General features: G+C 36.0%; 1 protein-coding gene across 10 annotated transcripts in view; it reads right to left on the minus strand.

Annotated features, from left to right (window-relative positions):
* The window catches only part of arhgap12b (Rho GTPase activating protein 12b), a 67,446-nt gene that overhangs the window by 31,789 nt on the left and 22,054 nt on the right, over window positions 1-13,603 (minus strand). Inside the window, exon 1 of one of the 10 annotated variants that reach the window (XM_051124244.1) lies at window positions 5,775-5,891. The exons of the other annotated variants lie outside the window; for them this stretch is intronic. Within the exon in view, the coding sequence (XP_050980201.1) occupies window positions 5,775-5,807 (33 nt within the window). The 5' untranslated portion in view covers window positions 5,808-5,891. Of the gene's footprint in view, window positions 1-5,774; window positions 5,892-13,603 lie in introns of those variants that run through there. 10 annotated transcript variants of the gene reach the window in all.

Here is a 13,603-nt window from a genome sequence, read left to right on the forward strand (position 1 = left end):
ATGAGAAAATCCCTCGTTAATTCCTGTCGTGGTATTGCCTCTTGCTAATTACATGGACTGTAGGTAACGAGGCTGGATGGACTGTGAAAGTATAGCAGTGGTGTTAGCAGGATGAATAAGCAACAACAGAGTCATGGCAGTTAGGGTGTCATGTCACACATTTTAAATGATTTTTTATTTCCCCCTAAGGCCACTAAACATTTAGATATATATATATATTATATATAACATACAGCATGATCTTCAAGACTAATTATAGAGATCTTAATGGCAAAGCTTGTAGACAGATAATGCCCTGACACAACCTACGGGATTTACTATGGTCTTCAATATAAACAACTTCAAAAAAACAGATTTGACACACACACACACACACACACAGAATTTCAGATAGGTAGATTCATAGGAGCAAGATTTTATTTCACTCTAACAGTAGCAGTTAACACTTACTACCAGGCTTTGACATTAACACCCGCCAACCCGCCAAATGCAAGTCGGTTTCAGTAGTGGCCTGTAACACGGTCATTCCCATTTGCCACTTTGGCAGGTTGAAATTTCAGGATTTCCGCAGGTCCTTAAAATTACTTAAATTTAGTCATATTAAATTTAAGGACATAAAATGTCTTAAATGATACCATAAATGTCTTTATTATAATTTTAAGAGGTCTTAAATTTGGGGACGGAAAGATAAAAATCACAATGTGGCTTAATATTAAACTTCAAAAGGCTATGATTTCATTGAAAAAATATGAGCTGCACGTTTGAAAGTCAAAATGCGGTGCAGGTGTCTTCAGAAAAGTTTCAATGGCATCTTCATTGATAAATTGACTGTTTCCAAACAGCTTGATTGACAGGCGATCTGATAAATCATAATGCCAAATCTGCTTTTACATCCGACAAACAAATCAGACTGGAGAGTAAATTAACTTCTGTGGACTTAAACCTGAAAGTTGAAACAGACGTCTTTCTGAGGTTGAAATAAAATACGTTATGATGTTTATTCATGTCTTTTTCGTGCTTTAAGAAGAAAAGATAATCGGTTCACGCATCATTGATCCAATAAGGCAAAATACATTGATCTGGCACATTAAAGAGCCACAAAACAATATATATTGTTTGTCAGACATAGCAACAGTAACTAAGCAGGGCTGGCTTTCAGTCAATTAGCATTTGTGAATACAAAGCTGCGTTGTGTACAGCCATTAACATGGAAACCAATATTTTTCTCACGTTCCAAAAGCGCCACCTGCTGGCAGAGAATGAATGTGCATTTTCAATAAGCCTGTGCTGTTTTTGTTCAAAACAATGGGAAAATCAACCCATATTTAAGAGCCTTCTAAAAAAAAAAAACCCATTTCAAAACAATTAAGACTGAAAGAAATGTATATATATCTTCAATTAAACAATTTCAATCTAAAATTAATGTTTAAAAATTAAATAACTCAATCATATAAAACAATTTCCCAACAACAAAATTGTGGCCAGTGAAAATGCTAACTTTGGAAAACCAGTAACCACAGTGGCTGGTGAGCAAAAAAATTAATATCAAGCCTTGCATACAACTATGCAAACAGATTTTATGTACCAAAACTAAGAGCCTTTAAATAAATTTTACTCTATGATAATTTATTTACTTTTAATCTACTAATTATGAAAAAAAAAATCATGACAAACACTTCTAACAACTAGAACAACACATCTCTGATACACCAAATCACTAATGGGTTTCATTTCAGGTCAGTGCTTGTTTGACCAGATAAAATATATGGATCACAACACAACGTCCAATCTAATTGATCTAAAACACATTTTAAAAGGTACTAATCTAATCAGACTTGATGGTGATCTGAGATTCTCTGCTCATTCTTTCTCTCTCCCTCTCTGTTCTCTACTGACAATAAAAAACTCACTGAAACCCATTTATTTGTAGCATACAGACTTAGACTGCACTTGTATTTTGGCTAGTATAACAAAAAGCTTTATCATAACATTCAAAATGCAGCAGTGCTGACTCATACTGAACTAAAGAATCACTTAAATCCCTCAGTTCAGTGGCTGCCGCTATTGATTGGAAGAACCTCCATTTTTAAATGTCTTCATGTTTGCACCTACGTACCTCAGCAAAATGATTATGAAACATTCAAATACTAATGAAACCACTGCATTAAAAAATGGCAAATGGACTGAATGAGCATGCAAATTCACTCTCTGACAGTAGGTGGTGCTTGTAGAAGTGCAGAAATACAGTGGTTACTATGGTACGCAAACCAGCTTTGTGTTTCTAACCCACTTGTCACGCAGAAGAAAATTAGAGTAAGAGTACAGAGTACAGAGTAAGAGTCCTAGTTCTGGATTCTTTCTCTGCTATACTGTCACATAGAAAAATATGTAATACCAACGACTCTGGACATCTGATAAAAAGCGTGAACCTTATCTGCTCGCCTGTTTTCTTTGCAACGTGATGGAAAAGAGATTAAAACACCTCTACATAAAAAAACATTCTGTCACATTAACAGCATGCAAAAGGCCTGAACACACACATTAACAGCTCAATTCAAATTAAAATGTTTAAAATCGCACCAGATTTTCTCACTGCATATTTGTCTGGCTGTCAACAGGACTTTACACTGACTAGTACCTAAAGCATGGCCGAATAATATCATATCTAGCCAATATCAAGAATTGCTGACTATGGAAAAACGTGCAAATAGATTTAATATAATCTTACGAATATATGTTTTGCTGAAGCTTTTAATTTGAATACGCTACCGTATTGTTAACATTGTTACACCACTTCATTTTAAATAATTTAACAGCCTGTTTTGACTTTCATTTATCTTTAGTGCAGAAAACAAAAGGTACTTTATAAATAAACTTTTGCTTATTTAGAGATATTCTACAAAGGTGAACATTTCAGCTCGTGATGTATAACAGGAAGTATTAAGCAATACTACATAATATCTTTTGATCTTATCTCTCAGCATAAAGGAAATGCCACCTTCTAAGATATTTTCCGTTTCCTCCGTCTGTCTTACACACATTTAATCACAGGCTGATAATTCAGACAGTGTAGATTTATCTGAAACAGATAATCTTATCAAGGTGAATCAAATTAGCAGCAGGTCAAACATCAGCGTCGGCCAAACGGCCTGACAACAGACACATTAGATGCAATGATGCAATCACTTCTTGTTAGTCTGAGCAAAATCCAATAAAATAAACCCCAGCTGTGCGTCCGAGACTCAAATTTAGCACACGGCGTGTTAACAAAGGTGCCAAGGCATTGTGGTACACTTGCTGTGCTAGATCACCATGGCTGATTTACTCGACTGTTTTTCTCAGTGTTGGTTCGTCACCCCTGTACACACAAGCACAGCAGGGTTAACGAAACGTCTTAGACGCTCATCGAACGTCTGCCATACAGACTAAAGGAGATGACGGCTCTTGGTACAGAGAGCACAATAGCTATTCAGGGAGGACTGCCCTCAGAACAACTCACAATGACTCAACAAAGAGGAACAGAAAGATGAATAGACAGAGCGAGGCGATTCGGGAGAGACACAGACGGAGCCAGAAAGGATTTTCAAAAGTGCCACTTTTGCAACACAGAGGCATGGACCTACGATTTTAGAAAGAATGGTTTGAAAATATTAGGATTTCCATTGGAAATAACCAAAAACTTTTCTTCATTCAGAGGGATTGTGGGAAGGGAATTCCAATTATGCAAAACTATATGAGAAAGACATTCCCGACGCTCAACAGAGCAATCTGAGGCCGTATGGTAGTGGTGGTGAACACCCATGCATGCCCTCGACTAGACCTTTCGCTGCAGAAATAGACACAGAACAATGCGCCTTTCTCACCATGACCACAAAGCCAACGTACTGACGGAACAAAGCTTAAGTGTGAGGACACTTGTACGAATGACATGGGTTAATCAGCAAAATGACTTCAACGGCCATAGTGACGCAACCTGTACTTGCCTTTCTGCCAATGTAGCCTCAGTGCTGCTCTCCGCTCAAAAACAACTGACATCATCTTCTCTCCTACACACGGTCCATTTCTTGTAGGTCAAGTTATGTGGGATTTCACCACAAAAGTACAGGGTCTTCCAGTCATGAATGAGATAGATAGCATGACAGCTATTTCCTTGTGTACTACAGAACACTTCAGCAAAATAAAAAATGAACTATAATAATCATACCATGTATACAAACGCCAAGGCTGCATTTGTTTGACCAAAAATACACAAAATGGTAATAGTGAGAAATATTAATACAATTCAAAGTAATTGTTTTCTATTTCGGTGCTAAAGAATTTAGACTACTTAATGTTGAAAACAGCTGTGCTGCTTAATATTTTTGTGGAAACAGTGATACATTTCCTTGATTCTTTGATGAATAGAAAGAATAACAGCAGCTACTTAAAAATTTATTTTTTTTGTAACATTATAAATCTCTTTGCTTTCAGTGTAATGCATTCTTGCTAAATGGAACTATTAATTTCTATAAAAAAAAAAAACAACACTTACTGACCATAAACTTTTTGCAGTGTGTAGAGATATGTGTATATATATATATATATATATATACACACACACACACACACACACACACACCTAGAAAAAAGTCATATTTAAAATACATTTAGTTCATACTAAGTACAGTTCAAATCTATTAATATATTTACTGACATATCACTCGAGACTTACTAATATAAAAATTATAATGAAACTTTATTTGGTGTACTATTTATGTACAATTCACATTTCTTAATATTCAGTCTAAAATATGTTTTAATTGGGGGTCGACTAATATGTGTTTTTAAGGGCCGAAGCCAATATCAATTATTATAGATTAAGTAGACCGTTAACCAATATTTTGAATTGATATATATGTCTGGTGTAAAAATGAAATGTCAAAATTATGAATAAAAAGGGCTCTGACAAAAACTTTCTTTAAAATGCTTTTAAATTATTTTAATCGGCAAAACGCTTTTGAAATTGACCGATACCGATAATCATAAAATTGCTTAATATCGGTGCCGATAATCGGTCAACCCTTAGTTTTAATGTCACTACATTTTAAGGACTGTATGATCTTTGAATAGTATCTGTCTTTAAATACAAGATATTTAAAGTGTACCGAAAATATATTTGCAATAGTTCCACTTTAGCACAATCAAATATACCATATTAAGTATACTATATTTTTTGTTGGACCTCAGCACTACTTCTGCACAATTAAATTTAATATTATTAAATTAAATATATATATATAACTCAAGAGTTAAACTTGTCTTCATAATGTCAGATAACTTTGATAGAAAGGTATGTAAGGTATTACAATCAACCAAAAATTATTCAGACAACTGTTAATAAAACAATAGTTACATAATTATCAATACTTTGTTGACCAATTAGCAAGCAATGCTTAATTTTCTTCAGTCTGTGGTGCAAAAAAGGTTGCATTAGCAATTGAAGAAAAAACACTTAAGCAAAACATGGTCAGGTCAAAGTGAATCATTTTTGGTCTAAAATTTTTATCATTTTACTGGTATTCCACTGCATTAAGATTTTTTTTTAATATGGTATAATGTGTCACAGTTTACTTTATTTTGCTATCCTCAAAAATTATATCTGGTGTCTGAATAATTTTTGGTTTGATTGTATATAAGATGAAGTCACACCCCTAAGCGAGAACCCTACCAATCTCAAGTGTCTTCCTGTATATCTCAGCGTACTCATTTTCCGCATTCAGAGCTGAGGCACTCACCAGGTAGTGTGGAGATCGAAGGTAAGAGAACATGTCTTCTGTGGATCTGGGGCCAAAACAGGCCCCCGCTGAGATAGTTAAGTCCTGTAGCAAAGTGAAATGGAGCGATACAGAAAGGGAGGAAGAGAGAAATGAGGAATCAGAGACAAGACAGTCACGTCTTTCCAACCCAAAGCCACAAAGAGGCAGGGACAAGGTGCTTAAAGAGAGCATCTTAGTGAGTTAAATATAGAAGCAGTGGAGTTGTCTTTAAATAGGCTCACTCATTAGGACACTGGCCTTACCACTGTGGAGTGGAAAAGAGAGAGAGAGAAAAAGAGTAAAGCAACCGCTAAGAGAAAGCAGGACATGGTGGCCCTGTACGCTGAAGGTCTGCCAGCAGAGGTCAGAGGTCATGGCACTAGAGATCAATGGAGATGCAGTTCACACGCTCCACAGCGGAATGGTGGGATTTCAATCGCCATGGTTCCTGTTCATGCGTCTGTCAGGGTCTAAATTCAAATCTCTGTTCACACTGACAGTGATTAAATCACTGGAGGTCACCAAGTTACTGAGGTGTTGGATGAATGCTATTGGATGTTTTAACTTGACTGGCTGCAACCAACTGTATCAGGTGGCATATCACATGAACTTCCCTGGCACTCCCATTGGTTTAAACTCCCATTAGTTGCCACCAATTGTATATTTCTTACAAAATTTAACTGCTAAACTTTGGTCAGGTGACAATTAATGGTTTCCTTGTGCTCTACACAACGCTGTCAGCAAAGATCAGGGGATCAGTGGGTTGAAGGTCCAAATTGGATGAGTTTTTCGCCCCTACCCTACCATTTTGAACCGAAGTACACAGACGAAGAACTAGCCACGCGTGGCCTTTCCAACATCATTACATTATACGTGAAGACGCAGATGCACATTGCAGAGGTAGTGCAAGAAGAGAGTTTGTGGTTAAAATGTATATACATTTTTATTTTTTAGAAAATGATTGATTGTTTTGCTAGATAAGACCCTTATTCCTCAGCTAGTATCATGTAGAGCCCTTTGAAGCTGCACTGGAACTGCAATTTGGACCTTCAACCTGCTGATCCCCATTGAAGTCCACTATATGGAGAAAAATCCTGGAATGTTTGCATCAAAAACCTTAATTTCTCTTTGAATGAAGAGAGAAAGAAAGACATGAACATCTTGGATGAGATGGGGGTGAGTAAATCAATTATCAGAAAAATTTAATTCAGGAGTGAACTAATTCTTTTAATACTTACTTTGTTCTATTTTGCAACCTCTACAAGTACACCATTTGTAGGTTGATTTCATTTAAAAAGTAAAAAAAGCTTTCAAACCATTGCTTTATATAAGCCTCTCAACAACTCTGACATAGCAACAGTGGCTCAACCAATTGCGTGAGTTTGAGGCAGGGCTATCTGTTTCTTTAACCAATGGCAGATGAGGGAAATGTTTTGAAAACATGTTTAAAAACAGTCAAAGCTTGAGGCATAGTGTGTGCGGGATGAATGAAATCATGTACCAGCTTTAAGTCAGCAGTTTTGACATTTCATTGGCCGGGCAGCTGCCCAATGCAGGGCTTTGAACAAAGGAACAATGTTGTGAGCCCCCCGTGTGCCTGTTCAAGCTCTGTGCCGTAAGTCTTCTGCTGATAATTTGCACACGGTCACGTCTCGCCTCGTGCCCAATACATCACACCCACTCACAACCCCACACACTGAATAATGCATGCAGTGGTGTGGCTGAGAGAGACTGTGGTGTTTACAACTGTCTGAAATACAATCAAAGACCCCTTTAAGCAATTCTGTTGAATCAATGTTCATCTCTGTAGCTTCAATAACATGGCAAATTGTTACTCGTATCAAGAATATATCGGCTCCGTTCACAGCAAATTTCAGAGAGCTTTCAGAGACTTTTATCCTTGCAATTGCGAATTTACGTCTCGCAATGCTGACTTTTTTTCTCAGAACTGTATGATACAAACTCGCAATTCTGACTTTTTTCCTCAGAATTGTGAGATATAAACTTGCAATTCTGACTTTTTTCTGAGAATTGCATGATATAAACTTGCAATTCTGACTTTTTCTCTGAGAATTGCATGATATAAACTCAGAAATCTGACTTTACTGAGAAAAGTCTTTGTGAATTTAAGAGAAAAGCTCAGAATTACAAAATACAAACTTAACTAATTTGCAAGTTTACATCTCGCAATTCTGTTGTTGCGATGTTGCGAGATGCAAATTTGCAATTATGAGCTTTTTTTTTTACAACTGCAAGTTTAAATCTTGCAATTCAGACTTTTTTTCTGAGAATTTTGACATATATTCTGAATTCTGACTTTTCTGTGAATTTTGAGATATAAACTCACAATTGTGAGGAAAAAACTCAGAATTACGAAATACAAACTCAACTAATTTGCAAGTTTTACATCTCGCAAATATGATACTTTAATACTGTAATACTTAAAATACTTTTTTCTTAGAATTTTGATACAAATTCTGAACTTTTCAGAGAATTGTGAGATATAAACTCGCCATTCTGAAATTTTTCGGAGAATTGCATGATATAAACTCACAATTGTAAGAAAAAAGCTCAGAATTTGAAATAAAAACTCAACTAATTTGCAAGTTTTGAATCTTGCAATTTTGACTTTTTTCTGAGAATTTTAATATAAACTCGGAATTTTGACTTTTCTAAAAATTGAGATATAAATTCGCAATTCCGACTTTTCTGAGAATTCTGATATAAACTTGGAATTCTGACTTTTCTGAGAAGTGTGAGATATAAGCTCGCAACTGTGAGAAATTGAGTTTGTATCAGGCACTTCTGAGGAAAAAAGTCAGAATTGCGAGATTAACTTTAAACTTTAAACTTAACTTTATTAAATTTATGTCTCACAATTATAAGAAAAAAGTCAGAATTGTGCATTTGTATCATGCAATTCCGAGAAAAAAAAAAAAAAAAAAGTGAAAATTGTCAGATAAAACGTTAAAACTTTGCAGTTACCTTTTTTTTTTTTCCAGTGGTGAAAACAGGCTTCCATAAAAATGTGAAATTTTCATTTATAGACTAATAAAGTTGGAGCATTTTTCAAAATTCAGTCAGTCCAACAGGTTTTGAATGTCATGAGTGTGAGTAAACGTCGAGAGAATTCTCATGAAATATCCCTTTAACAAGCACTTAAATAAACTCTATCGCACGCTCTCGTGTAGAAAGGTTCACTATGGAGATTACAGAAATGACTGAGAGGGTGAATTAGGTTAATTAAAACCTAGACACTTTGAATGCTTATGCTTTTATCAAACCACTCTCGTTTTAAAAAACAAGATAAGAAAGAGGCAAGGTTAATCCAGCAAATTAAAATACTGTACTCTCCTCTGCAAAGCCAAGTCAGAAACCTCCACCAACTCAACGCTCAACATTTCAAGAGCTCTCTTCCTCTCTGCTTTCATCCCTTACGCACTTTCTCCTTCCATCAAGGTTTATCCCTGCCTCAGGGGTTCTGCTTCTAATCCAGCATTAAACCTGCCACAGAAACCACCAATGAGACACGACTTACATACAGTTTAGCCTCAGGGGGTTCTGTAGGATGGATTTCCACGATTTTAAAATGCCAATTCAACAAGCTATCAGTGCTGCATGCGTAAGAGTACTTCAAAGACGTCACTGACGTTCTCCAGGTCAATCAAGTCAAGTCATGTGATCATTTTAGAGCTCAATCTAGTGAGCTTTTGCATTTTAATAGTGAGTTTTAGTGCTTTTATGTGTATTTGAATTGTATTAGTTTTATTTTTAATATTTATACCTACATTTAAACTACTTCTACTTCAGATTTAGTGATTGTTGTACTTAACTTCTTATTTTTATTTAGTCAAGTTTAAGTTTATGACCTAGTTTTTTGCTATTTTTATTTTATTTCAGTTACCAAAAATGATTTGATTAGTTTTAGTTAACAATATAAGTGCTCTGACTGACAACAAGAAAGAGTGAAAGCATCATTATAAGCAAAGACGAGCTGCAAAATGCAGAAACAGTCACTAGCACAGAAACAGAGGAAATAATACCACTGTGAGGAACAAAAAGGCAGACAAAGACAGGAAATGAAGTCAGACAGAAGTGTTGTCTGGGGTACAGGTGAGAGACGGCTGCTCAAGCAAACAAAATGGATTAAAAAGGCCTAAACAACATTTATGAAATGGCTTTTGCCTCAGGATTTACATTTGTTCATTTAGCAGATACAGCACAAACTGAATCATTAAAAACTTTTTGGACAAATTATGGCACCTACAGTGTTTTTATGATGCACAGCACTGAAAGCACATACTAGCATGAAACTTCCTTTGCAAATGCATCATAGTCTCATGATGCAAGTGAACCAAATAATCACAAGCAACAGCAGTCTGTACTTTCCTATCTGTGACTGGCTGGCTGGTTGCTTTGCATGTTGGTCTCTTCCTGTCTAAATGGGTGACTTTTGTCCAGAAAAAGAAACGAGAGCGATGAAAACACAGAGATAGCTGGATGTGGCAGTGTGTTCTGTCTGTTCTGTTAACACAGACAGATAATGGAGATCTCTCGCAGAGCACCCAACATCTCTACTCTATACCTGAAAATTCAATTATCAGAGAAAAACAAGAAAAAAAGAGAACAAGAGAGAGGCACCCCCTAAAAACTTAACCATTAGCTGTTGTGTAGTTTATATTCCCCCTACAGACCGATGATATACTGGTCTTAATCTTACATTTTAGAAGCCAGACAGTTTAATGACAACACTAATCTCACCACCCACTTCCATGAAACCCTTAAAATGGTATTTTACTCTCTGTTTGAGTGTGATATCCGGATAGTTTCACATTCAAGTTCACAAGTTCAAATCCTAAAGGTCAAATCAAGTCTGTTTGTCATCATCCTTATTCTTTCTACATTCTACAGTCGACTACAATATAAGAACAAAAATAATTCCTCCAGAACCACGAGTTACGTAAACAAGGGAGACAACAAGAACAATGTCATCTGGATTATGGATTTAAAATCTGATTCCCCCTTTTGCCAGGAAGAGAATGACCTGTTCATATGCCAAACCACCACAGCAAATCAAAACATGTTCTTATTTATCTTGAAATGTTTATTTCTGGTTTTGAATCACTATAGGAACAGAGTAAAATAATTAGACAATTTATAGCCATGAACTTTTAGAGTCACAGAGCACTGATTGCAGAATATTTTCCCAGAACTTTACAAAATCCTGATTATGTAAATAGGAAATTGTTGTTTGTGAATTTACAGTCAGTAAGACAGTCTCTTCCTGTCTTAGATGATGGCTCTTAGCAAAATAAGCAGCAAAATATAAAAAGGTTTTTTTTGAAGACCAAGTACCTTTCATCTAGTTACCAACCAATATACCGGCTAATAATTTACAAGATATCTAATCGGCTAATAACCATGTTTGCCTGAACATAAGTATTAGCTCCCCTTGTGTCCACTCCAAAATCTACAGATGAGTATTTAGAGAATTAGAATAAATATTACATACAATAAAACGTAATTCCTTTTCATCAATTTTGGCTCTCTCTTTTTCTTATCGTCAACAAAGCTGAATTTATTTGATAAAAAATATTATAGAAAAGTAAAATTGTTTTTATTTTAATATATTTTAAAATGTAATTTATTCCTGTAATGGCAAACTTTTTCAGTAGCCTTTTTTTCCCGTCTTTAGTGTCACATTTCTTTTGTAACAATGTAAAAGTCTTTACCGTCACCCTTCGATAAACTCGAAGCATCCTAGCTAGTACTTTCATCATACAGATCCCAAACATCTGAACAGCCACTGAAAAAAAATGCCTAAAATGTTTTTAAAAATACAGTAAATGGGGCTCAGAGACTCAGTTTGCAATTATAGCCATCAATGTTCACCTGTAAAATAAAGAAGATTCAGATGGAAATCAAATCTAACTGCAACATGATCAATCAAACATCACAAAATTTAATTACTGCTATCTCCAATTTTTTCTAACAGATCCAAACTACCATTAATCAAATTTGTATCTCAAACATCCTCTTGCTCGCTTTTGCCCACCCACACAGTTAGCCTCAAACAACTATCAAACCAGTACTTTATATCTGTCATCTCAAATTCTTCTGTGACGTTGTCTTTTTTTTCGCCCTTTGGCTGACTGAGTGGATGAGAGTATTTTAGCTGAAACCGAATGGTAAAGAGGCATGGAGACTGTTTGTCCCCCTCAGATGTCTGATAATGTGGCTTTTGTCAGTCATTCAGCCCTTTGGAGGCCACTGGAGTCTCATTCTCTGTCTATAGTCCAGTGATGACAGCGCTTCCCTTGCAGTTCCCCTTACATTCAGCAAACAGCCCCACTGTGTGATGCTAAAAGCAAACATTTAATTCAGGTTAGACTGATGTAGCTTCATAGCCAATGAGGCTTTTAGCCCCTCTGTGCATGTGTTTATGGGATTCAAGTTTAATACTCCAGTGCTTGATACCTACAATGACAGAGCATGAAATTCAAAGCACACACAGAGGCCTGATTAAGAGACCTGAATCTGACCTTCTGGCAGTTCCTCTATGAGCTATTGTTTTGGAAGAACAAGGTATCCAACTTCTCCGACTGACACTATGAGTTCCAGATTCTTTGACTTGAATATTTAAATGACATTTTTTGTTTGTTTGTTATTTTAGATTTACTTCTCCATTGCTCACTCACAACTACTTTCAATAACTAGATCCACAAAATATCAGTAACCTATCATTATCAGCCAATGTAGTGACCATGTCAATTGCATCACTAAAAATAATTCATTATAGCTTTTACTGTTTTATTTTAAATGTATTTAGACAAAATGGATTTCAATTCTTATGTATTATTGAGCAAAACTTAAATAATTATCAGCTAAAATTTTATTATTGTTGCATTAACGTAGATGAACATTTGCTGAATCTTGTAAGAGAGACACACCAGAGCACAAGCGGCTCTTTGAGTGTTTGCTTTGGCTCTTTAGACTCTTTTTGTGCCAGTATAAAGGGGCATTTTGGGGCACCCAGTGCTTACTGGCACAAACATCCACCCAAGTCTTTCTTTCCAGTGGCACAAGCAGACAGCAATCCATCACACAGTGCATGGACGGAGAAAGAGATACTATTAACCTTTCAGAGGAGGACATAAAAGAGTAGAAGATGAGCAAAGTAAGTAAATAAGGCGGCGGATAGAAAAACTGCCCTTTTAAAGGGAACCCCGGTTATTAAGGATATGTAGTAGAAGACTATTTATACCACAACACAACTAAGAATACGCAACTCGGAAAATAAAATACTGATACGATGACCACAGCTAATGAAAGCACCTACAGATGGTGATGGATATAAGCGTAGGGTTAAACCAAATGCCGTACCATTGATTTTTCCCCACAAGGAGTCTTAATGCCCTCGGATATCGAGGGAAATCCATGTTGAGAAACTCTTTCAGTGGCCACGGCGTCATGACAAACATCCACACATTTACATCCTGCCAGGATGGCATCTAGCGTTTCTTGTCTCTGCTGTTTGTAAGCTCTTTCAGTAGCTGTGATCTACTGAAGGCCTTAAAGGCATTATGGCTAAATTACCAAAACATGGTTCGTTAGGAATTATTCATCCATCTACAGACATCTTCCCATTCTTTTCTTCTCTTCTTATCACTAGAAAAGCAGTGATGGCTTACACCGCTTCTCATTGCCCTTTTACTGAAAATTACAACCAAATGCCAGACAATGTGGCATCGTATCAGTATTTTGTTTTTTAAGTTGTGTATTCTGAGTTGTGTCGTGGTAAAAATATC

This window comes from Labeo rohita, chromosome 12, assembly GCF_022985175.1.
Source record: "Labeo rohita strain BAU-BD-2019 chromosome 12, IGBB_LRoh.1.0, whole genome shotgun sequence".
NCBI classification, from domain to species: domain Eukaryota; kingdom Metazoa; phylum Chordata; class Actinopteri; order Cypriniformes; family Cyprinidae; genus Labeo; species Labeo rohita.